The sequence below is a fragment of the Sceloporus undulatus genome, chromosome 1 (genome assembly GCF_019175285.1).
Source record: "Sceloporus undulatus isolate JIND9_A2432 ecotype Alabama chromosome 1, SceUnd_v1.1, whole genome shotgun sequence".
NCBI lineage: Eukaryota > Metazoa > Chordata > Lepidosauria > Squamata > Phrynosomatidae > Sceloporus > Sceloporus undulatus.
In genome coordinates this window covers 79776498-79803602 of record NC_056522.1, presented here as the reverse complement: position 1 = coordinate 79803602, position 27105 = coordinate 79776498, and the positions used below count along the sequence as shown (strand labels likewise).

Genomic DNA, 27105 nt, shown 5'->3' with positions numbered 1-27105 from the left:
TTACTGATTTCCATGTGCAAAAGTCCCTTTTTAGATAGTGATTCGTGATCCCCCACTTGAGAGTAAATTTCTGAAACTGCTCCTCAGGAGCAAGAGATCACAAAGCACTGTCCAAAAAGGTACTTGTGCGCATGGAAATCGGTAACTCTGCTCCCTTTTCAGTTCTATGATTCTGTGATTCTATAACTCTCAGAATCTTTTGATGTGAACTGAAATGAACAGGGAAGAGAGGCAAAGGCAAAGATTTGACAATCAGTGGCGGAGGTGTTGCGTTGCTTATGAAGATGCTTAGTAAGACACCATTAACTTGATCCCCTCAAGAATTACACAGGTCAGTTCAAAACGGGAGACAAGTTATTTTGCAATCATGTTTGAATGACCACTCGACTGCCATTCATTGTGCACACTAATTTACTTTGTTCCAACTCTAGTGAGTTTTCCTTGTCAATTTGCTGAGAATGACAGCTCTGAAGGATTCATGATCCTGGCCATATCATTTAACCACGTTTCTTTTTTAAAAATGGAAAATATTTTATTCAATGTACAATTTAAATTGTACAACTCTATTTTGCTTGAATAATATGCTTCTCAATCATACAACCTACAAACTGGATGTGGAAAAACTATAGCTAATGTACTCTAGTACAGAGAATTAAAAACAGGGTTGCAGTATGCTGACCTGAAGTATTGGGTCATTTTGAAGGGTTAGGTTGTTTGACCGATATCAGTGAAACATGCTGGGGACAAACTCCTTCCCGTTACTCTCAACAACCTTTTATTAAGCTAAAAAAAAAATTGGATGTGTCAAATTTGGTTGTTATGTAAACCTGAAAAGGATATAGATTTAAACATTCCAAACACATGTTTAGAAATCTAATTTCTAAGGACAAAGATTTTGCACAAATGTCTTCTTTCTCCTCCTGTACAACAGAGGTACAGTTTAGAGGTTTCAGCTGTGGAAAAATCTCAGTGTCTGCACTAACACACATCTATCAAATACAAGGTACAGATTGAGTCTCCCTTGTCCTAAATGCTTGGGACCACAAGTGCTTTGGATGTTTTGCATATACATGAGACATCTTGGAGTTGGGACCCAAGTCTAAACAAGAAATTCATTTATGTTCTGCATACACCTTATACACATGCATGAAACAGTTTGTGTACGCTGAACCATCAGAATGCAAAGGTGTCACTATTTCACCCACCCACGGAGACAATTTTGGAGTAATCCAAATTTCAGAATTCTGGATAAGGGAGTCTCAACCTGTATATTTGTGCAAACCACCCCAGTGACTAGGCATGGTAAAGAACATGTGCAAAATGTATTTAATTTGTAGTTATCACATTACCATCTGTAAGATTTGTGTAGCAATTGTGAATACTTCCTGTACAGCTAGGATAGGATATGTGACTTGATAGAAACCCCTATGGTAGGTTCACCTTAGGATTACAGTGGTACCTCGGGTTACGAAATTAATTCGTTCCGCGGCTAATTTCGTAACCCGAAAAACCTTCGTAAGCCGAATTGCCATAGGCGCTAATGGAAAAAATAGCTCTCTGCTGCCCTCCGGTGGCGGCCTTTCCATTTAAAACAGCGCCGGGGTTTTTTCGTAACCCGAAAAAACCTTCGTAAGCCGAAACAATAAATCCCTATGGGATTTTTTCGTATCCCGAAAAATTCGTAAGCTGGGTAATTCGTATCCCGGGGTACCACTGTACCGTGAGTCAGAAATGACCCGAAGGCACACAACAGGAACAACAAGAAGGAATGTGTCATTAGAACAGGTGAAGTAAATGATAAAACCATCATAAGACATAATTGGAACTGACTTTTATGATCACTACATGATTTCAGAGTAAAACCTGTCCACAGTGTCTGCACAGGAAAAATGAAGGGGGACTAAGTAAATTAATTATTAAAAATCTTTATTTAGGTTTGGTCAGTACAGGTAAGATAATAGTGGAGTCACAGAGCAATATGCATTAACAGGATACAACAGTTCTTAAACTGAGTAACTATGCACACAAAATTCTTAAACATTCGGTCACCTAAGGAGAACGCACAGATGTATGGTGGCAAAACTGGAACACAAACTACTACAGGACTCCCTCACCAAGTTCATTTTAGTTAGAAAACTACTGTACTGGGCAAACTTGGCAGTCATTAACCCACAGCTATTATGACAAATCTTGAGTGTTATAACAGTATGAGTAAAGAATGCCCTTACACAGCACAAGTTCTAGATATACACAGATTTGTACAGACATCATTGTGTTATACCTGGAAATAAAATTCCATTTTCAACTTCACATTAACTCAAAAATACCTTGAGCCTACACAAACATCCTTTTAGCAACATTCAACGTAATTGTTAAAATTTCAGAAGTGGCAGAGGTATTGAAGCAAAAAACCCACAAAGGCAAAATTGTGACATATATGCACTAATTTGAACAGTTCTGGACAGTTTCTTCTCCCAATTTAAATGACACTATATAAAAATGTTGCAGAAAAAAGGTTACAAAACTGAACCCTGTACATTTACATTTGAGTCCAAACCATTCTGAACATGACGAGACCCCGCAGTTCTGTTACCTTTCACACTGACTGTTTTCTCCTCTTGAGGATCATGATTGGAGTCTGTGTCATTTGAATGGTGTGTTAGAGAATTTTCACTACCAGTGGGAGAGTCTACACTTTCGTACCCAGTACTGAGTTGATTTATATAGCTACCAGATCCTCTGCCAGTTCTATCTTCAGAGTGGTTGGAAAGCTTATTACCATTGCTTGGTGAGGGTGGAAAGTCATCCTCTGCGCCACTACCCTCTCTATAAAAACCAGGCCCAGCTGTCCTCTGATGGGAAGAGCTGCCATTGCTTGGTCCATTAGCCAGACGACTGCAGTCTTTGCTCATTCCCTCTACCTGATCTATCGCTTCGGAAGCTGGAGTCCGGCTGGTGCCTGGAGCTGAGGATTGCGACTGCTGATACTGAACCAACTGCTGGCGAGTCTCCTTCAATTGCTGCTGTAGGACTAGAATGGTACTCTGCATACCTTCTACTTCCTCATCAAGCTGGATGATGAAATCATTCAGTTCTATGTGAAGAAAAACATATTTGGAGTGTACACTTAATAGCTCATAACCATCTCCTCAAACTATCAGTTACCTGAGCAGGCCACTAACACGCTCAGTCATAGGATAATGAAATTTTGTTTTTCTTTATGTACAATTCTGATAAAGCAACTGAAGAAAATTCACAACTTTTATTTACTTTTCAGAGCTTTGCTGCTCAGACAGCACAAATCATCTGGGAATGGGGCACATATAGACTCTTAACAAAAAGAGAAACAAAATACTGAACAGGTAACATTTAACCCTGCTGTTATCTAGTAAAAAGAACACAATCTAAAGAGGAAGCCCTCTGCAAATCAACATGCAGAATTTTGTACCTTGATATAATATCATCATCTGGCAAGGAATCCTAGGGAAAAATACTGTTACAACTAACATCGGGTTTGAAAAGATGAGGCAGTCTGAAGAAAACTCATGGCAATGGGTGAACACTCTGATCTGCTTGATTTAACATCCCTCTTTCCTTACTTTCTAAGAAGAAACAGGGCTTCTTGTTACTTTGCCTTAAACCTGTTACCCTTATTACTTCTGTCTTCTATAAAAAAGACACACATATTAAAATAAATAAAAATAAAGTAAGACTTCCATGCCCTATTACATATATGTAAGCAAAACAAAGCATGATTTATTATGATCAACACCACCAGATGAAATTACATATATGTAGAAGCTGAGGCAGCAGCTAACTTCAGCTACGCTGTTTTAAAACCTATCTTGCACATGGTCACTTTGATAACTAAAAATCTTCACTGCATCTAAATATCATATTCAACTTCAATATCAATGAAATTATGTACAGGTTCTTGTTGGTAGTCTGCAAATCACCATGAGCCCCAATTACAAGGACCAGGTATAAATTTGGTGAGAGGTAAGCAAACAATAGCTACGACAGTGACTGAACTTTTTTTCAAATGAATAAAAATGATAGATAAAATAAGACACGATGTAGACTGTTGTAATTTGACATAGAATCCCAAATCTAAACTAGATCATCCAGGGCAGGGCAGGCCCGGCCTGGCCAGGCATCCCATTTTATATCATCAAAAGCTACATTACACTAAATCTAGTATACTAAAGTATCTGTAAAATCTGTTGTAACCATGCATGGAAATGCCCTGGATATATACACAGTGGACCCTTGTTATACGCTGGGGTTTGGTTCTATGATCCCCTGTGGATAACAAAATCCGTGGATGCTCACGTCCCATTAAATATGATATAGCAAAATGGTGTCCCTTATAAAAATGGAAAATCAAGGTTTCATATTTGAAATTTATACTTTTTTTTGAACACTTTCAAACTGTATATGCTTGAATCTGTGTATAAGAAATCCATGTATAAGAAGGGCCAACTGTACTCATTAAAGAACTAAATGATTCTCTTTTCTGAACCCTCAAGTAGAAAATTTCAACAACTAGCTGAGAGCTATTTCTTTAGTCTGTAAATTCCTAGGAGGTTCAAATCATAATTAAAGGAAAGGTTTGTCCCAAATGCAATTTCCAATGGAGGTATCAAGTCAAATCAAAATACAGTGGTACCCCGGGTTACGAAATTAATCCGTTCCGTGGCGCCCTTCGTAACCCGAAAGATTTCGCAACCCGAAAAAGCCATAGGCGCTAGCGCTGGAAGCCGCGATTTCGTGCGAAAAAGCGCCGAAAAGCACCAAAAAATTTTTTCGTAAGCCGGAAAAAAAAACGTAACCCGGATCAGTTTTTTCCTATGGAATTTTTTCGTATCCCGGAAATTTCGTAACGCGGTGCTTTCGTATCCCGGGGTACCACTGTAATTGCTAGCTGAAGCTCTTCTGATTCCTATGTAGGGGGAGAAGTGCAACATTCATTTTAACTACATTTCTTGATATACCTTAGGTCCTTTGGCGCTAAAACTAAAGCCTAGAAGTATCCTTCTAGCCTTTAGAAAATACTAACCTCCCTCCACCCTCCATAGCCCTAGGATAGGGCAGAATTTGTAAACCAAAGAATAAACATGATCCTGTGACTTAATTTAGAACCTGCCTGCTGCCTGTTGGGTTTAAAAAAAACTCACCCACGCTCTGGAAATACAGGGCTTAATGCTAACCAGACTAAAAGCTGTACTTCCCTTCAGTTTTAAGATAGTCTTGCTATGGGGAAAATACAGCTTGTTTAAGAAACAAGCCAAAAATACTACTGGGGGCACATAATTAGTTATGCTCATATGCAAGCAGGCTTATCACAACAAATTTCCTAGTTAAACAATATTGTTTATATTACTTTTTTTCCAGTTTTGACCATAAGGTGAAATGAGGTTGAAACTAACACATTCAAAAATTTTACAGTGAAAACTTACACACGTCCATAAACACAATATTTAGCCTGTGCCCTACAGAAATATACAGCAATTCTTCAGTTTCTTTAAAAAATCCCTTACCATCCTGACTGCTTTTAAGCTCCTCACTATATTTCTTCTGTAAAGCCAACTCTGCCTCAAGTTGTGCAATACGTCCTTGGGACAGCTGCCTTCCAAGCTCTTGATTCTCCTGGATAAGCATTCGACACTTCGCCATTAACTTTTTACCTGTTTGGCTGTAAAGGAAAGAGTCATCTATCACAAAATGAAGACAAATTCTGTCATCTCCCTTGATAAGCAGTAGTTGCTAGAAGTGATATCGCAGTACACATCATTCTAAAGTCTCATACTACCAGCTGCCACAGTCCAAAGTCTCACTACAGATACCACAAGCTGATCCATCATCTGTTGATGTTCTGGCTCTGTTCGGTGAAACTGGAAGGAAAGTTCTACATTTGAACAATTTAAATTATCAAAACATTAACTATTTTCAAAAGATATAATCTAACTTTGGCACTCAATAATCTCAGCAAGAAAAGATGTGGCACATGATTTGGACTCTTCAAGATATAGTGTAGAGCTGGAGGGACTCCCAACTCAATGTACCAAAACCCTTCCCTGTTGGTTTCATACCAAGTATGATGTGTCCATTTATTAAACATACCACAGCACAACTTACATTATTTCTGGTAGGTCAAGATTTTCCTACACCTCACACATTACCTAGCAACCCACTGGTATTTAGCATGCAGTTTACTCTCAACAGGTATAATGTAACACACAGCTACAAAGCAGGTGGCCACTGTGTACTTGGAGGTCTGAGAGGGTATTGCCCTATTAGAAATAGCCAGATATATTGCAGCACAACTAACTCAAGGCCAGCATCTATACAATATGCTCACTACAAGCAGGAGAAGGTACATCATGCCCAAGACTTAAATATTTTTAGCACACAAATGATGACTGCTCAGAGCCCAGTTTGTAACAATTGTGTTAACTAATTGCTTCTATTGTAAGGAAGACTACAAAATGCTCTACGTTTAAGGCAGATTTTGTGCATACACTTGTGTATATGTGATAGGGATTTATATAATCTTAGGCAACAAGCCCAAATATACTGAAAGGCATTTTACATGGTTTAGAACAGAGGTAGGGAACTGCTTCGTTTCCAAGGTTAATTTTCCACCATCCCTTAAGAAAAATACAGAATTGGATGGTCACTTCCATTTTTCAGAAGTCTTATTTTTCTTTCTTCCACATAAGGTATGTAGGTCAACTTGTACTGCAGGAGAATTCAACGTTCTGAAAGCACAATTCTCCAATTTTTGGCCTATTTTTTCCAAGGTCCTGAAATCACAAACTTTACCTTGGGCCCCACACATATGGCCTGTGGCCCACAAGGTCTACACCCTGATACTAGAATCATGAAGAACAAGGGGCCTCAGAGATCATATAGTAACCCTCTACTCATCCCAACAGATGCAGGATATCCATTAATACAGCACTGGTGACATGTCTACCTAGCTCTTAACATCTCTAATAACGTAGAACCCATCACTTTTCAAGGCAGCCCAACAGACTGTGAAACAGCGTGGAAGATTAGGAAATGCGTCATAATGTTTTGTTCAAATCCTTTCTTGTAAATTGGTTTGAGTCCTGCCCTCTCAAATAACAAAAAACTAATTTGCTCTATCATCTATGTGACAGTTCCTCAGAGATGTAAAGACACCACCTCCTGCTTCCTCTCCATTCTAAACGTATCAACCTCTTTTGACCTTTTTCTCCATGTCCAGGCCCAACCCATGTTTGCTGCACTCCTCTGGATATATTCTAATTTTTCTATGGCTTCCTTAAAACTGTGGTGCCCAGAATGTTGTTTCTCTCATGCAGTTCTCTTATACATTTTAATATAACAATTTCAAACATTCTATGACCACATATAAAAAAAAAGGAGTCACAGATCAATGGCAGAGCACATGCTTTCCATGCAGAAGGTCCCAGATTCAATCACCAGTCTGAAGGACCTCCAACAGCAGGCTTAGGGGAAAACTTTATCTGAAACATTGAAGAATTACTGCTACTTAAGAACAGACACCACACACTCAATTTAGTAAGTAGGTTGGTCAAAAACAGAAATGTAAGATAACATTTTCTATCCTCTTTGACGCTTGAGAACACCTGAAAGACCCATTGTCACTAAAGGGCACATAATAGATGCAGCTTCAAAATTTGTATTAAATAAAACTGGCTACATCCAATGTTTGTTCCAACTTCAGTTGATTAACAAAATTGACGGGGCATAAATACAAATGTAGCAACTAGTAAGCCATTCATTATCATGGTTCTAGTCTACGCTGGAAGTGTTTTGTTCAATGATGGGACCAACATAAACCTGCATTATAGTCATTTCAGGAACAATATAAGTTAACTTGGCAACATCTATCCCAGAGAACCAGTGTGGTATAGTGGTTTGAGTGCTGGACTAGAACTCTCAGAGACCGGGGTTTGAATCCTCGCTTGGCCACAGAAACCCATTTGGTAGTCTTGGGCAAGTCACACTCTGGACAAATGTTGTTGACAAACTCTGTGATACATTTGCCTTAGGGTTGCTGTAAGTCAGAAACAACTGGTAGGCACACAAGATCTATCCCATTTGTTGTCTTTAAAAAATAAATCTCTTTCAGGTATCCATTACCATAAAAACATTGCTGCCATTTACATTATCTATTTTTTCTAGTTATGGCAGAAACCATTTAACTAATATCTAACACAATCCAAGCAAGTTAATTTCAATACTTCTATTTCCACGAGGAACATAAATCTACACTTTATCAATCTTGCAACATCTACTTTAAAATTGTAAGCAGATACATCATGGTTTCATTACCCAATTACCCAGTTGGTTTGCCTATCCATGCAGCTTTTATGGCTAAATAAAAGTTTGATTCTTTGGGATATTTCCTGTAATACAATTCCCTGTACAATTGTGTACTTCATGTAAAGAATTTCCTTACATAAATCAATTTCACATATAAGGTGATTCAAAAGGGCTGATACAAAACCAAGTAAGAACAGCTTTACTTTTGTACCATTCTTTTATCATCACCCTGTACTACAGGGCTAAAGCCTATGTTAGTTCTATTTAGAATAGACCCACTGAAAAAATGGTACTTAGCTGTGACTAAACTGTTCCATTTATTTCAATAAACACACTCAAAGCAATAATTAAAACTGAATTTAGCCAATAACGTACAGTACTATCATCTTAAGCCTTGGCCATAATCCAAATAGCTACTATGGACATAAAAAGAGCTCAGATGCCTAGTATTCTTCTCTCTTTGCAACAGTTCTAATTGAATATCTGAAACTTTTTTTGTTTCAAAAGCATCTTTGCATATATAAAGGATTTTTGTTCAATCAGATGTATAAACCCCAGAATTTCTGAACCTGAATGGCTCTTTGGATCCTGACAAAATTTTAACAATTTCAGAAATTCCATATAATTTTTTCACATCTACCTACATCCAATATAACGTATGCTACTAATTTTAAAAATCCTGCACATGGTATTAAGTTGTTGTTCATCATATTTTATAGTACTATAATAGTACTTCTATTAATATTATTAATATTACTATTATTGTTTCTTGTATATCAGACCAATGTTGATAAAAGAAAAGGCAATAACTAACTAACTAAATATATGTAAAGAGATCTTGTAGCACCTTTGAGACTAGCTAAAGAAAAAAGTTGGTAGCATGAGCTTTCATGGACCTAAATCTACTTCCTCAGATGTCCACCAAATGCATCTGGGGAAGAAGACCTAAATCTATGAAAGTTCAAGCTGCCAATTCCTTTCTTTCAGCTAGTCTCAAAGATACTACAACATCTCTTTACATAATGATTTTACAGACTAACATGGCTATATCTTTAAATTCTAATTAACTACATGATAGATAATACATTATAGACAGTACCATAGTGCATATGACAATTATTTGGCAAAACAAATGTATTGTTAAGATATATTTTCTGAATATTTTACTATTAATTGGTGAGTCTCCATTGAAATATTTCTATTAATTAAAATTCCTGTTGAATGCTATGAAAGATATTAGAGACAATTAAGTAAAATATGAAATATTCAGTGATTCCCCCCGCTGCAATCAAAAAGCTTGTTAACAGCGATGCAATACAACTCTTAAAACACAGTTGAAATAAAGTTAAACTTGCAGAAACATCTCTGTAAATACAAAAATTGCTCCATATACACTTTAGAATCAATTTAATCAGGCAGAAGAGCATGTTAGCCCTATTAAATAGAAGGTTAAAATAAATTGCCAAAACACATGGAAAAAATAATTGATGGAAAGTATTTCTTTTAAAAGAATAAATTAAAATCCCACCTCTTCGATGAGACTTCTGATGCTCTTAGCACGTTTTGGACTACAACCCTCAAAATCTTTACTACTGGTCATGTTAGCCAGGGATAATAGCATATATGATCTAAAACTTTTGGAGGACAGCAAGAGAAAGCTATCAAAACGGAGTATGTGTATCCAAAGCAGTTGTAAGCAAGATAAAATAAAACTGCTCGGATATCTATAGAAAGGTGATTTCATCATCACTCTTTTGATTTTTCCATGTGAAAATATGCATATGCCAATACCTTCTTAAAATCATAAAATTTCACTTCTAAAAACTAAAAATCATTTTTGCATGGCTATTTGAAGTGAAAACCAAGTAAATTTACCCTAAGATAGGTGAAATATTTAAAACCCAATTCATCTGAAGTTGGCATTCTCTAGCCAAACATGAAATCATTTCATAAAATTGAATAGTCACAAGCAATGTGTTATGACTTCCCACAGTTAAAACGTACCTATGAAGAATTATTTTCTAATTATACATTCAGTAAGTTTTACAAATCAAGTTGTAACATATCAAGGCACATTTTTCTTCATCCAGCAAAAAATCTTACCTCTGTTGTGATGCTAGATCTTTAAAAGATCTTCCATACTGTCACACCAAGGTGGTTTCCAAAGGGCACAATTTGTCTTTCTAGTTATACCCAAAGGTTTATATACGATCACATTCTATAAGCTACACCAGTTACCTAATGCAGAACTAAAATGTATTTCATGAGTGTGCTTAATTTAAGTTAGATTAATAATACTGAATTTAGAATGCCAGAACTGATACATTAATTCCTTGTTTTTCTGAGATTTTACCTTCTCTGAAATATTAATTTTTTTCACCAAAACCAAAGCATATTGACTAGAAGTATATAATACAGGAGTCCAAATTATTTTAGAAGTGTTCCCACTATAATCTAAACAGTGCACATAAAACTGCCCCATGCATCTATTCCTAGAATCCTTGGGATGTGCAAGGCATCAGAATATACCAGTCCTTCTGAACTGATGCCAACCAGTGGGATGTATGAGATCATCTCTTCAGGAGAATTTCTCTTCAGGAGAACAGGACATGCCAAAGCAGCAGCCTGTTCCCAATTCTTTTATACTTATACTCCATAAAGGCTTCACATACAGCAGTACGACCAGCAGTCTGCCGAGTTATGCAGTACAGCTATTTCAAGGCGCATTTTATAGAAGAGTGCAGTACAAAAACTAGGTATACAATGGATTGCAAAATCCCTCACACCAAATCTAAAGGCAACCACCATTGATGCACCTTGTATATAGTCTGCATATATTTTCTTAGGATAAAATTATAAATGGCACTTTTGTATTGACAAGTGCAGTATAAGAATCACAACTAGCATTTTGATTATATATTCTAGTTGGGATCCAGGGTGTACATGACGGCTTCAACAGTGTAAAAAGATATAATTAACTGCATCTATATTTGTACAGCACTAGATTTAGGAGTTCACATATCGCCAGCCATCCACCGAACAATTTTGTTATTCAAACCCATGACAAGGTTCACTGAAGTCCTATGGCGCTCAAATGCTAAGAAATCAATCAACACTGACTGTGTGCATTTTCTATCAGCTTTTCAAAGCTGATTACCAAATATGTGATTTAAACAAAATTCACCTCATTGAGTTTTGACCCAGCAGTTCAGTGAACAAGGAAGAAGTCCACAGTCTTAATGGCAAAACTGACTTAATCAGTCTCTAAGTCACTAGGTTAAGGGTTAAGAGCGAAGTATATTCCATCTTAATGTTTTACTCGAATTTGACATGATCAATTCATGATTAAAATCTCTATGTTCTCCTCCAATCTGTCTGTAGACATAGTGTGCCACAGACATTAGCCTTCTGCTTCTCCCTCTATTTTCTTCAAATAGAACCATTTTGCAAATGTCTACATGTTCTAGAAAGGACACTTTTTCTGAGGTGGCCACGTCTTCAGAACAGTCCGACGCTGTAAGGCCTCTGAGGCAAAGGGGGGGAAAGCTGAAACACAAGGTTCATCTGGTAAGTTTTACATTAAGCAATACAAGCTGGACAGTATAAGAATGTGGCTTTTGGCTCAAAACGTCTGAGTCTTGGTGTGGAAACGAGTACGTGGTTGTCCCACCAAAGCATTCTCTGTCAGGGAAGTCTTGACTGGGGAGTATGTTTTGTTTACCTATCAGGTGTAAACTTCCAGGCACTCAGTTCATTTTGGGCTTGTTCCAGTTTGTCTTTAGTCTGTTCCAGTTCACCTTTCATTTTTAGGAAAAACAAGTTGATGGCTGGGTCTACCATTGTCGTTCTCAGTTGAGCAACACTCGGCTGCTGGACTTGCTTGAGGTACTGGATCTGATTCTGCACAAAATTAAAGGAAAAATTATTAATCCTGCATTCATGGATCCAATTAATTCCGATACCCTTATATAAACCTTGTGGTTGTCATAATTAATATTTTCTTGGTCAGGGAACTCAAATTGGTAAGATGCAGCTGAAATTTACATGGTTCTATAAAAAAGCAATCTACATACCAGCATGCTAGATATCTGCAAATGTTTAATATTAATTAACTACCAAGGACTGTCTCTCAAATTGTGTTCCATGTTAAAATCATTTTCATTGTAATGTGGAAAATGACTTTGGTCCAAAACACACTGCAGAAATAATCCAGTTTCAGACTGCTTTAACTGCCCTAGCTCAATGCTAGGGAATCTTGGAAATTGTAGTTTATTGTGGCACCCAAGCTATCTGACAGGGAAGGGTAAATATCTCACAAAACTACAGTTCCCAAAATTCCCTAGCATTGAACCAGGGCAGTTAGTCTCAAACTGGATTATTTCTGCAGTGTGTTTTGGACCTTAAAAGACTGTAATTTTAGAGGATAAACAAAACCCTAAAACATAAGCATAGAATGCTTACAAATACACTGCAAAATATTTGGATTTACCACAAATAAAGGAATGTATTTGAGGAATATGTATTATATCTTTTGTGTGTTGTTGTTTGCAATTTTATACACTTCTGATAGAGACAAATCAGCTGTAACAAGTTTTAACATTTTGAACTGTACTTCTAAAAAGCCCAATTAGTAGGCTCATATCAAGTTCTTCCCTTTTACCGCTGCCCATAGTTTTCATCCTTCAGGTAACAGCAGCAACTATTTCTGCATTTGACACTTTAAAAGGGGGGGGGGGTCTAACTGCCATTTCTTATCTAACATGACAGAGAAATGTGAATTTGGCTTATAGTAATGTCACTGTTACATATCTTCAAGTCATTTCTGACCTATGGGGGACCCTAAGCTATCATGGGGTTTTCTTAGCGATTTTCTTCAGAGAGGGTTTGCCATTGCCATCTTGAGGCTGAGAGACAGTGACTTGCACAGGCTAATCCAGTGGGTTTCATGGCCAAGCAGGGATTCAAACCCTGTTCTCCAGAATCATAATCCAATGCTCAAACCAATACATTACTTCAAAAATAGGCATTTTAATTGAATGACAACTACAATAGAGAGAATGTCTACTACAGTACATTTAAGTGAATGCTTAATATTAGTGTCACCATAAGAATTTTACTGGTTGATCAGCTTTAACGACCCATAACACAAAAACCAAATGGCCACTCTAGCATTAGCGTAGGTGTATGTGCCTTCAAGTCACCTGGCAACTTATGGCTGCCCCATGAATTTCATAGGGTTTTTACAGGCAAGGAATACTCAGAAATGTTTTTTTCCAGTTCTTTCTTCGGAAATATAGTGTACAGCCCCTGGTATTTATTGGCTGACTCCCATCCAAGGTACTAACTAGAGCTGACCCTGCTTAGCTTCCAAAATCAGACATGAACTGGTGCCTTTATTACCTGGGAAATAAGAGACCTGATGTATGAAAGGTTTGATCTCAAGACCCTACTATCTCAGCCTTAGCACCACCAAGAAATCCACCATGTAGGTAATGTATGCATAATATAGCATTATTTGAGATTAAGACAACCTAGACTCTCTCACAGTACAGTCGGCCCTCTCCTTACACGGGGGATCCGTTCCGGACCCCTCCGTGTAAGGCGAATTCCGCCTATGCTCAAGCCCCATTGGAAACAATGGGGCTCGTGCATGGCAGTGCAGCGGCAAGCAGGCGCCACGGGCACGCGTGCCCATTCAATTGAATGGGATGTGCCGCCCCTTCCACCCCGCGTGCTCCCCGCGGCTTGAGTGCATAAGCTCAAGTCCGCATAAAGCGTGCCCACATCATATGCAGGCGCGCTGTACTTCACCAGTGTAATCAAAATAAGTTTTTTAATCATCTACATCCCTAATGTGACCTGCCAGAGCTCCAATATATACCCCTCCCTCATAGACAGCTAATAGAGCATAGTATGAGTAAGCGAGCTGTAACAGAAACTCCATATTTAAGCCTCATTTCTGCCTTGGAAGTAACTTTAAACAAACCACTCTTTTTCAGCCTCCTCATCTTCATAACAAGGATAACATGGATACTAATACTGACCTACCTTAGTAGGGATTTAAAAAAAAAAAAAGCTAATATAGAGCAAGTACTGTATAAAATAGTTTAATATAGAAAAGGCAATTTCAGTGGGCCAACTGTCTGTCACTGGGATGCTTTGGCGGCATCATGAACCATCCAAAAATGAAAAATGAAAAAGCAACATAAAAGTGCAGTGTGTGAGAAAAAAAGCATAAACGTATTATTTTATAGTCGTTCTATTTTCAGCAACGATACCAGAATGTGATCAAAACACCTGTAGTACACATCTGGCAATCATTTCAACAATCTCTGGATTTTGCTTAGGCTTGGAACTAGTCTATGATATTTCTCAATCACTTGAAAACCAGAAAATATGAATATGGTTTTAGACCATCACAATGAGAAATACAAAAAGTATGACCTCCTTAAAAATCTTAAAATATCCTTGGTACATACAATGGTAAGAATATATACTCTATATACTTCTAAGCTAAAAATAAATTACAGTGTATCAGCACAGACATTCTTATCCCTAGTTATTTGAACTTTACTTACAGTACACTCTTGCATCTCTTGTTCCTTTGTTGCCAGTCGCATCACCAGGATATTTTCTCTTCGAGCAGATTCTTGCTGTTGCTGCTTCAGCTTTTCTTCAGATTCTCTCAGTCCAGTTACATCGTTAGCTAATGTTAAATGACAAAATAAGAATGAGCAGAATCTTTCAATTTAATCCAAACTACTGTTTCTACAGATTACAAGGCAAAAATAACTGGTCTATTTTTTCTTGCCTTGCTCCCTTTTCAAGTTGCTTAAAGCCACTCATGTGCAACCAAGAATTTAAATGGGCTCATTTGCAGCCTTACACCACAGGAGCACCATAAACAGGAGATTCTGGTCATTCTTCCCTCTGCAAACTATCTATGAAAGACAGGGACAGCACACTGTGCCAGTGTGATAATGTCATGACAGACAACAGGCTTTTACACATGCAGTCATGCCAACTTAAAAGATAGTGGCAGTCTCAGTTTCTATTTGAAGACCCCCCCAGATTTGTTACTACTCATGGGTAATTTTTCAGAGATATTCCAATTTGACTCTTCTAAGCTAGACTTCAGTTATCTGTGTTATGGTAACCTTTAGGCTAATTACTGAAATGCACTTTTCTTTGGGCTATCTTTGACATTATAGATAAGCAGGATTCAGATACCATACTTTTGATCAGAACTAGGTGGTCTGAACATGTAACTCTATTTGTGGCTTGCCAATTTGTTTTGGAGCCTAATTGTAAATGCTGCTTTTGACAAAGACCTCAACAGCTTAGAACCCCAAATATCCCAAGGACTGCTTTTCCCCATACAAACTTGCATGGACCATGTGTTCAACACTTGAGATCCATCTTTAATTTTTTTATAGATATTTTTATAATTTGGATGATAATATGATCATAATATAACATGTATACTTTTCTAGATTGCTTCAGAACCCTTTTAGAAGCAATACTCATCTTCTTTAACAACTATGAATACACCAATAATTACTCCTTGTAGAATTTTCTAAGTCACAGTAGGATAGGAAAACTGGGTTTTCTCCACAAACTATAGGGCCCGAACAGACAGGCCAAAATAAAGCTGCTTCGGGTCACTTTGGTGGTATGCTGTTTAAATTATGCATGCATCCTAAAAGGCCGGAAGCCATGCCAAAGTCACGCTCCAGTCCTAAGGACTGGAGCACAGCTTTGGCGCAGATTCTGGCTTCTTAAGTTGCATGCATCATTTAAACAGCATACCTCCAAAGTGACCCGAAGCAGCTTTATTTTGGCCTGTCTGTTCAGGCCCTATAGTTCATTTTGAGTTCAGGCAATAAGTTCACACTGATTAAACTAAACTTGTAACAGATGTGTTTAGGAAAACAAAACTTACTTGTCACAGTCTAGAGGCACCATATGGTTAACTATACCACTAACTTCTGTTTCCTATATTAATCCCATAGCAGACAGGTAATGCATGCTTTTGCCTTCAGAGACAGGAATAAATTTTAGAAACTTACAGTAAAATAACCTAAACTTTGAATGTGTTTACATGAACAGATCAAATAGGTTTGACTGCCAAAGGAGAGGAATGTGAAATTGAAATCCTAAAGTAATTTTATAAACAAAATTATTTCAGCTGCCAACATTCACTGCACATGAGTGAACAAAATGACTTGGGGGTGTTTATAGTAAACAGATTGAATAAATAGTATCCTGTGATGCCCAACAGACTAATTAAGCAGCTATGGTACTGCACCTGCTCTTAAGAAAACTCTTACTAGGGTGTAACAGAGGTTACCACTTACTTGCAAGAATGGAAAATAAGATCATTAAATGGAAGGTTATTCTGAAGTTCAGTCCTCAGATATTAGAATTAATATCAGAATTAGAAGAGTGTGGCCACAATACTAACCTGAATTAGAGTACCTTTAAAGCCTTATGCCTAAAGCTGTCAACCCATCCTTTCAAGTGTAAAATCAAGACTTAGATAACCAAATGTAACAATCCCCCAAAAAGCACTTTAGGTAGTAGCAAGTTCTAGCGCTGTAAAATACTTATTTACTGAAACTGCAAACATCTGTTTAATAGCTTAAAGCTGTACTGGCCTAAAAAAAATAACTGGTAAAAAAATAAACTTCTATCAAACATTAACCCATATAAAACCATCAAAATTATATTCACTCTATGATCAAGTCTGTCAAAATAATATAATGTTTCTTAAAGTAATCTTCAGGTATGACTGCAGATGAGCCCAAAAATATGAATGGTGGACAAAGCTCAACACATTCAGTATATCAAATTAGAAGGTTGTACCTTTATGGCATACTTTTGAAGAAAGTGACAATTTGGACCCTACCCCTATCCCAAACATAATAATTAATAATAATTTGTTTTATTTATATACCGCTATTCCAAAGATCATAGCGGTGAACAGCAAGTAAGCTAATTAGCAAGTAAGCTCATTTGCCCCCAACAGTCTGGGTACTCATTTTAGCGACCTCGGAAGGATACAAGCCTGAGTCGAGCTTGGGCCCTTTTGCTGGTCTTGAACTCGCAACCTTGTGGTTTTGAGTGAATAGCTGCAGTACAGGCATTTAACCACTGCGCCACCAGGGCTCCTGGACATGTTTATTATTTGCACTGTGGTGAACCAAACAAGATTTCCATACTAAAAGGGCTAGCTAAGTAAAATGACCAATGAGAATCTTAAAACGCTTTTAACTGTGTTACTGAATTCATTTAGCTTTAGCACAGGCCCCTTTAACATATCACTAGCTCATTTTAAAAAAAAGCCTCATCACCATTCAGAAATTAATGAACCAACACTGTTTCTCCCTTTCTCTTAGGGACTACTTAAGTAACTTTGCTTTGTATTACTGGGAAGGTAAGACAGAAAAATGCAGACTAGGAATTTATATAACTACCTCCTAATTAACATCCATAAAACATATCCAGGGGTAACCATGTTGGCCACACAGCTTAGTAAAGTAATATCCAAAATTCATAAGCTAGTGATATCTTTCTTGGGCCAGCCAAAATGCACCAAAATACATGTTGCAGGCTTTTGAAGCTCCACTGGCTTCTTCATCAGGCAAAGGTGTTAAAAATCATACAGGAGAAAGGAATTTATTATGATGTTAGAGTCACAGGCCTGCATTTTGTCAAAATGTTGTTTTCAATTAAGATGGTATGGAGACAAGCCACTCCTGGCCATGTGGGTTTTAGGAAAACCAAGGAAACCAAGGAACTGGGACTTTATTCTTTCTCCAGCAAAGGTAAAACATTTAAATTGGGAAAAAGTTGGGACTACATTTGGCATGTTTTACTTAAGCAGCACCTAAATTTTTTCCTAATGCAACAGCATGGTGGCTTCTAAATTCAATGTTCTCTACCTATAAAAGAGGGCTGATAATCTGCAAGGGACGGAGGCAACCTGGATCTCAAAGAAGTATCTTATTGCGTTGCTAATGGAATTTAAATTTTATTTCCTGGATTTCACGACCCTTTGCCTAACATATTAACTGTGATTGTGATCCAGAGCATTTTTGTGAAAGAATCTTTAGAAATCTTTTCTGGGCTGTACTTATCCAGCCCCAAACTAATTCCAGAAAGCAGCATCGCCATCTTCTTGTTCTTTTTTTAACTGCCACTTCTAATTCTTAAAGAGTAACTCAGACTTAATAATATATTTAACTGAGTTTCAACTACACCTGATCTTAGCTAAAAGGCCAATGAGTGAGAGTTTCAACTTACAATTAAGGTCTGTGTATTTCCCCTCCAGAGCTTGTACATATGCTTCATATTGCTTCCACCTAAGAATTAAAAATATTTTTTCAATTTTTTAAAATTAAAATATGCTTGAGTAACACTGACATGTATAATGCATTCAAATGCACACCAAGATCTTCATGAAACAACTGTTTTCAATCAGACATTATGAACTACATGTGATCTCAGAACTAAGGATCTTATAAAAAATCCTTAATCTTAAAAATTAAAAAAAACATTTTATAACAACTGCTGTATTTTTGTTTGTCCAAAATCTGATCCACTACCAGGAAGATAATTCAGGAGATATGACACACAAGATGGCCAGAAGTGCTTTCACAATTCTTTGGCTGGTGTGCCAGCTTCAGTCCTTCCCAAAGAAGGCTGATCTTGAACAGAGTTACAGTTACATGTCCTGGTTCACTGCAGAGTACTGTAAAGCACTTTGTATGGGATTACCTTTGAAAAATGTTTAGAACTGCAACTGATATAAATGCAGCAGAAAGATTTCTGACAGAAAATAATCTTTTGCTCATATCTGCATTATATAAACTGACTTTCAATGTTTCCAAGACCAATACAATAAGTTAGTTATTGCTTTTAAACCCTGTAATGTAATTTGGGATTATGATATCTGAAGTATCACATCATCCAATGTGAAACTCACTGCATACTGGAGGTCACTGAAAATGTTTCCTCCACCCCGTGTTACTCCAGTTGGGACACAGGATCCATATGATTGGATTCCAAAGTAAAAATGCTCAGATTCTGGAATTTCCTATGAAGAGAGTGAGTGAATCCTGGCTAACCACTACCTAAAGAATGCTTGCATAGCATGAGAATGACTGAACTTTTTTTTAAGAACAGTGGGGCTTTTTTTGTTTTTGCATATTGTATTGGTTACTTTTGCTGATAGTAACTAAGGGCCTGAACAGACAAGCCAAATGAAGCAGCATCAGGCCACTATGGAGGCATGCTGTTTCAACTGTGAATGCATCCTAAGAGGCCAGAAGCCATGCCAAAGCTGCGCTCCAGTCCTTAGACTGGAGCGCAGCTTTGGCACGTTTTTTGGCCTCTTAGGATGTGTGTGTCATTTAAACAGGACACCTCCAATGTGGCCTGAAGCTGCTTCATATGGCCTGTCTGTTTGGGCCCTAAATTTAAAAAAAAAATGTGATTGTAAGCCACTTGTAATCCCTTAATTGGACAGAAGAAGTTGTCATAATTGTATAAATAACTGTTAACTAATTAGCGTTAAGACTGAATGTTAATTTGAACCTGGTTCTTCTTTGATCTAAATTAAATGCACTAACCAAATATGAGCATAAGGTTAACTATTCATGTCCATTTTAAAATCCTTCTTTACACAATTATCTAGCTTCAGGCAAACAGGACAACATAATGGGTTGGTTTCTGTAAAATGCAAGGGGGCTGACGTGGACCTTTGAAAGTAAATTTATATTCTTTCTTCTTGAAAACTGTCCTTTAGTAATAACAAAACTCAAAAATAGGAAAAATGGTATGTTAAATTCCCCATCCCTTGTTTTAGAATAACCAATGCACTTTCTTCAAATGTGAAATGTTCATCTCATTACATCAGTAAACTATAAATTGTTCTTAAGTGATACATTATCATGAAGATACACAGTAATCAGGAGACTAAAAAATGTACTGTTTATAAATGGAAAGTGACCTATTACTTTACCTTAAGATCAGCTCATCTCTAGGCAAAACCTTGAAGTCTGTTTCGCTGAGACGAACCTGAAGAACAAAAATATTCACGTTCAACTCTTTCCCCTGATTATAATATCTATACATATATCAAGAAAGAGACAGGCAGATAGACAGAAAAACACATACGTCTAAAGAGAATGATTTTCAAAATTACCTTCTTTGGAAGTGGTTCTTCATTAGTCATTGTGAATTCTGGGGGAAAAGAAATAGACAATAGCATTATTTGTGCATCTCAGGAAAAGCTCATGTTGCCAACTTCTTTCTTTCAGTTAGTCTCAAAGGTGCTACAAGATCTCTACATACTGTTTCTACAGACTAACACAGCTTTATCTTGAATACCAGCATTACTTGGTTCTCTTCTAAAGGTAGCATATCACATTAAAAAACAAAGACTGCATTTCCACCAAATATCCTATAATTTATTTTAAATAACCAATGTAAATGTAAGAAGTGCTAGGGGGAGCTTGTTTCCCAGAGCAAAAATTAAAATGGGACTAGCTGTTTAAATGTTTAATAGCATTAAGTCAGTTTATATAAATATGTTAGATAGCCTGAGTAACTAATCTACATTGAAAGTCTGTATCTATCTAGAAGATTATTTTCAAATTTGAATTGTCCCAGGGTTTATCTATTAACTCAAAATGTTCACCATTTAAACTCTTTTCTAAGGATACTACAATTTGATTGGGTATAGGTTTCCATATTTAGTAAATGTTGTTTTGTTTGTGCTGCTCAGGGCCATTGCAAATAATAATAATGATTATCTATCTATTGGCCAATAATCACCAGCATAAACAAAAACCACCACCACCCACCCAACTGCAATTCTGGGAAGCCAACTCCAGGACGTTTCCCAGTCCTCTGGAGGAGGTTTTTAGGATGTTCAAGATGAAGGGAGTAAAGGAGTGCTGCAGTGGCAATGGAAGCTGGATCTCCTTCGAGTGTTGCTGATGGAAGCAGCTGGACTCTGGCCATGGCTTCTTGTCAATAAACGGCCATAAAGATTTTTAATGTACCGTAAGAGCCATCCTTTCACTAGGATGTTTATCACACTATACTCTTATAGTGCTACTATTCCACTTTGACTGCTCTAGCTGCCTCCTGTTGCATTGTGGGATTTGCAGTTTTAAGGAGGGGTATTTAGAATTCTCAGGCAGAGAAGTTCTAAATACCCCTCCTTAAAACTGAAAATCCCAGAATGCAACAGGAGGCAGCTAGAGCAGTCAAAGTGGAATAGTAGCACTATAAGAGTATAGTGTGATAAACACCTAAGTCTTGAGTTGCCAGAAGATTAGTGATTTCTAAAAGAGATCAGTAAAATAAATCTTCACAAAGCCCATATATCAGGGCTGGCCAGGTGTTGGGTGTAGGGGCCAATTTTCTTCCCTTGTGACCCTTGAGTTTGCCTAGATGGCCAAAAATACCCCTCATCAACCAGAAATAGCCGAAGTCCACTTCTCTTCTTGAAAAACTGGGTCTTTTTACAGTGTTAACCAGCACAGGATTGACAAGCCATTTAAAAGGTGGATTGCCATTCTGTGGACAGGGAGTTTGGAGCAGCACAAAAACAACCTTAGAGGGCTACATGTGGCCTTGAGGTATTTGCCCACCTCTAGCTATATCCATTTGTAGTATGAATGTTTATGTGTCTACTCAAAAGTATAATTAACGGATCTCATTCCCAAAAAAATGTATACGTTATGATGAGAGACTCATCATAATAGAGAGTTTAAGGAAAGAAACCTGAAGGTACCACAATTCTGTGAGCTGTCATTGAATGACATCATTACGATCCATTCCTTCATATTGTACTGTATAATCCAGTCAGTTTAAAACAAGTTATCTCTGGATTAACAGACCTCCTATTATCATATCTATATTCTAATGAACTGTAGGGATAAAGCCCATCCTGCAAACCTGTGCTCACACAGGCAACAGCTTTGTGGAAGCTTACTACTGTACTTCCTTTTGCAAATAAACACTATTTGATGTTACTCCTGTTCAGCATGTGAACCATCTTCCAATCACGATCTGACATTAGACACCCATCCCAAAACAGCCTTCCATCAACACCCTGAACAAATATATAAATGCAGAAGTATTTTGAAGTAACAATATATTTTATCAACTTTTTACTACAGTAAATAATCAAACTAAAATTAATTGTTAGCATTAAACTATAGTTAGTGTGCTAATTCAGACATATATGGTCTCTTCTTCTCTGATGCTGTCAAGCCATATGTCAATCTTTTCCCATATCAGCATGCTCAATAAACACTGCAACTTGCTGAATTAACTGTTCAGTGGTGTTGTCTTGAGCCTAGAATGCTTTTCAGAAGACAGGTATCCTCCAGCTAACAAAGCCTCTGGGAAAGAAACTTCTTTTTATAAAGTCTTTTTATAGCTATCCAGTCTCTCCTTCGTCCTTGTCCTCTCTCTAGCTGAAAGCTTTGTTAGCAGCATAGATGATGAAAAGGGGCTGGAGAAAAACAGGCTTTCAGTGACAGCATGTCTTCAGTAAACAATGCAATAAACCTGGAGCTGGGAAACAATGGGATTCTGATCTAGTTGATCGGACTGCAGCCGTGGGTCCAACCTGAAACAGGGAAGGTGAACACCAGCTACCTCCAGAATCCCTCCCTGAGCATGTGCTAACAGCAAAACAGAGGGGGAAAGGGAGAGCAGATAAGCCAGCTTCACCAGGTACTATCTTGACATTAAAAAGGGCAGATCTGTTAAGTCTGACCACAACAATGGAAATCATAAAAGTGGGCACTGGTGAAAGAAAAACCCATCCTTGGATGCATTATGGAAGCAGCCTTGGACTCTAGAAGGTTCACTGTTTTTTGTTTCTTCATTCAAGGCCTGCTCGCTTAATTTCACATGCGCATGTCTTTGGTTCTGACTAAAGTCTGCTGAAAAATATTCCAGCTACCCTTCTGTTTTGCGATGCAGGAAGTTAAGCAAGGTCAGTTCTTGTTAATGCTTGGATGGATATCACCAAAGAATACCAAGTGCTATAGGCAATATTTCAGAGGAAGGAACTGGCAAAGCCACCTCTGAGGATTCCTTGCCTAAGAAACCCCATGAAATTCAAGGGATCACCATAAATCGACAGCCAACTTGATACACTAATAATACACACATAGCAACATATCCCTGTCCTTTCCATGTTACTTCTGCCTCTAGTACCAAAGTTTCTGTTGAAGTAGTAATGCCCAGGAACACATCTACAGTACTTCCTTAGCTGAGCTACACCTGTATGATGAAGTAATCTTCCCCACTCATCTGATCTAGGCTTAGCATCCCTCTCCAAGCAACAAAACAAGACTTAATAGCTCAACAGTGTTAAAAGTCCTACGGTATGTCCCACCATATCCACACATCCATAGCATAGTGACTTAGACGACGCCATCTCCCATCATGGAGGAAGAGAAGGGGATTGGGGATTGGAAAGGGGCTAATGTTGAATTTTTAATTGTATTCTGTATACACTTTTACTCCTGTAACCTGCCTGGATTCTCTGTGATTGGGCGGGCTATAAATAATTAATTTATTATTATTATTATTATTATAGAGTTAGTACATCAATACCGATGGTCTCTACAGGCGCATCCCCAAGAGACTATGAAGGAATGGGGTGGCTCACACAGCAACTGCATTAACCGTTTATCCATGGCCTCCTTGTAGGCAGTGGCCCTTTAATTTCAGCCTAAAGTGCAGGCTGCCCACTAAGAATACGTTTTGAGTTGTGGCAAGCAGTGACCCTGAATGGCAGCCCATGTTTTCTACCAGATAAACAGGGCATCTACTAATTCAGAACATTATGGGAGATAATAAAGGCTCCTCATTCTAAAACCCTTATGCCTAGATTTCCTTCTTTCTCTGGGAGATGTAACTATACAACTACATAACTGCAACTGAAACGATGCCGTCCAGGGCTGCAGGCTCCTCTGGACCCGGATAGAGCCGGGCGGGCCCTGGGCGTCTCCAAGGCTTCTCAGTATGCATTTGCATCTGCTCTGGGACCCTGGGATCTCTGGGGTTTGGTTCCAGGACCTGCTATGGATGCTCAAGCCCCATTAAAGAGAGGGGCGCGATAAAACGGTGCCCTTCTATCAAAGGTCAAGGCTTGCTATTGGGAATGGATATAGCTTTGAATCTTTTCAACCCGTGGATCCAAAACACACACCGCAGAAACAGCGCTTTGACTCTTTGTCTGGCTCTTTGCTATGGAATTCTGGGAGTTGGAGTTTGTTGAGGGGCCTTCCTTCCTTCCTTCAGCTCCGCTCTGGGCCCACAACAAACTCCAACTCCCAGAATTCCATAGCAAAGAGCCAGCTAGTGTTAAAGCGCTGCCAAACCGGGTTATTTGTCCAGTGCGGATGCAGCCCCATGGTCCTCCTCGGACCAGGCCGCCACTCACCTCAACGCCGGCAGCGGCGCCGAAGCAGCGTCGCCCTCCTCCTCCTCCTCTTCTTCCCCCGCAGACAGAGTACCTCCGAAGCAGGCCTTCCCTCTCGCATCAATAAGCGAAGCAGCCCCGGCGCCCGACCCGCGGAAAGGCCTTCTTCCCCTCGGACGACGGGAGGACCCCCGCCGCCTCCGCACACAGGCGCTGGCTGGCCGACTTCCCTGAGTCCCGCTCTTTTATTTGTTGGTTCGCTGCGCTACAAAATGGCGCCGGCGAGAGAAATGAGAGAGAGAGAGAGGAGACGCCTCGCCCCTTCCTCCCTCGCGAGCGCCGGCCGCAGAGCGCGGCCCAACCGCCTGCCACTCAAAACGGACAGGCTCCGCCCACGGCGTCCTTCTACGCTGCCTCCCTCCCTCGCGAGGCTGTCACTCAAAAGGGGCAGGCCCCGCCCACCGCTTCTTTCTACCCTCGAGTCGTGAGGCTGCCACTCAAACAGGCAGGCCCCGCCCACAGCTGTCTTCTCCCTCCCTCGCGAGGCTGCCACTGAAACGGAGAGGCCCCGCCCACCGCGTTCTCCTACGCTCCCTCTCTCCTTCCTTCCTCCCTTCGCCCCTTCCTCGCGAGCGCGGACCGCAGCGCCTAGCCAACCTTCTGCCACTCAAAAGAACAGGCCCCACCCACCGCTCCCTCCTACGCTTCTTCCCTTACGAGGCTGCCACTCAAACGGTCAGGCCCCGCCCACCGCTCGCTCCTTCCTTCCTTCCGAGCGCCGGCTCCGCCCACAGGTTCCTCCTTCGCCCACCCAAGCGTTGCCACTCAAATGGACAAGCCCCGCCCACGGCTTCCTTCCTCCTTCCCTCCCTCCTTGCGAGCGCCGGCCGCAGCGCCCAGCCAACCGCTGCCAATCAAACGGAGAGGCCCCGCCCACAGCCGCGCTCTCCCTCTCGCCGCCGCCGCCGCCTCCTCCTCCTCCTCCCTCCTCCCACTTACCGGCCCAGCCAACCAGCGAGCAACTGCCTCTGCTGCAGTCGTCGCGGTGCCGTAACTACTTCGCCTAACGCGCCTCCGCGCGTGCGCCCTCTTTCACACACACTCACATAACCCTCCGCGTTCTAGCAGTGGTTCAGCCGAGACCTTTTGGCTGCCATTATTTCTCTCTACTGCAGTAATGAAAACGAGTGAATAACACTTGCGGGGAGGGGGGTGTGGAGAGAAAAGACGCAGCGCGCACGCGCACTACTCTTTCTTGCAGCCCTGGCTGCGTCCCTCAGAGTACGCAGCCGCAAAGCATTGTGGGAGAGAAATAGCGGAAGGGTATTGGTCTGCGAGGGAAGAAATGTTGCGCTGTTCACTAACTTCCATTTAAAATGGGAGTCTGCGCTCCAAAGCTGTTCAGGATTAAAATAAATGAACCCCTCTAGTGGCCACATCCCCGCACTACACTCTCACAGCGCTGCTATTCCATTTCACTGTTCTGGCCGCCTCCTGTTGCATTCTGGGTTTTGTAGTTCAGTGAGGCCTAAGCGTTCCCTGGCTGAGAACTCTAAATGCCCCTCCCTCAACTACAAATCCCAGAATGCAACAGGAGGCAGCCAGAGCAGCTAAAGTGGAATAGCAGCGCTATAAGAGCGTAGTGTGGTAATCTAGAAAACGTCCAGGGGTAGCAATGTTGGCCATTTAAACACAAACGCAAACAAAAACCCATCAGTGATACCTTTATTGGCCAACCAAAATGCACAATATGCTTGCAAATGCTTCCAACAAGTATATTGTGCATTTCGGTTGGCCAATAAAGGTATCACTGATGGGTTTTTGTGTGGTGATCTAGTCAGTTATGTGCACTTTCCAGTCTGGAAGAAATTTGTGGGATGTCCATATTTTTCAGATATCATCCGAGGGCTCAGCACTGGAGAGTGGTGTGCGAAGCAGTTCCCAACACACACAACTCACAATCAGCATGACATTCAGTACATGAGTGCAGGGTGGCCAGAGGTCCTCCTTTTCCAGGACACACCTACATTTCAACCTGTCCAGGAGGAGTCCCAAAATGTCCATTTCAAGCATGGTTAAAAAGCATACATTTACATGAGTGTCCTTAGCTTTGGTTTGCTAACGTTTGGTAAAGCCCTACATTTTTCTTGAATGTCCTACATTTTGTGGTACCCTGTCCTCCTTTGTGGTTAAAACATCTGGTCACCCACAGGGCTCATGAGTAGCTATGAACTCAAAAAGTATCCACAAAATAGCCACGTTAAGCAAACGTTGCTTCCACGTTCGAGGCACAAACAACATCTTAGGAC

At 39.6% G+C, this 27105-nt stretch overlaps 1 protein-coding gene across 2 annotated transcripts; it reads right to left on the bottom strand.

Annotated features, from left to right (window-relative positions):
• Positions 1-1909: 1909 nt before the first annotated feature.
• LOC121927566 (WT1 associated protein) lies at positions 1910-26011 on the bottom strand. Of its 2 annotated transcripts, none has more exons than XM_042461271.1 (9): positions 25903-26011; positions 24818-25061; positions 20546-20583; positions 20363-20418; positions 18643-18701; positions 14916-15043; positions 12059-12237; positions 5541-5695; positions 1910-3094 (listed from the first exon to the last, which is right to left on the bottom strand). In XM_042461271.1, the coding sequence occupies exons 3-9, from the start codon at positions 20573-20575 to the stop codon at positions 2517-2519; spliced, it is 1185 nt and encodes a 394-aa protein (XP_042317205.1). In that variant the 5' UTR covers positions 20576-20583; positions 24818-25061; positions 25903-26011; the 3' UTR covers positions 1910-2516. The 2 variants fall into 2 exon arrangements, with proteins under 2 accessions (XP_042317205.1, XP_042317212.1); XM_042461278.1 differs by lacking the exon at positions 25903-26011 and adding an exon at positions 25796-25811.
• Positions 26012-27105: the final 1094 nt, after the last annotated feature.

Excerpts from the sequence above, each read along its gene's own strand:
- LOC121927566 (XM_042461271.1), bottom strand. The coding sequence starts at position 20,575 with ATGACTAATGAAGAACCACTTCCAAAGAAG. Across the intron at positions 20,419-20,545 it reads AAGAACCACTTCCAAAGAAG|GTTCGTCTCAGCGAAACAGA; the intron begins GTAATTTTGAAA and ends TTTGTTCTTCAG. Across the intron at positions 5,696-12,058 it reads TGGAAGTTTACACCTGATAG|CCAAACAGGTAAAAAGTTAA; the intron begins GTAAACAAAACA and ends TTTCCTTTACAG.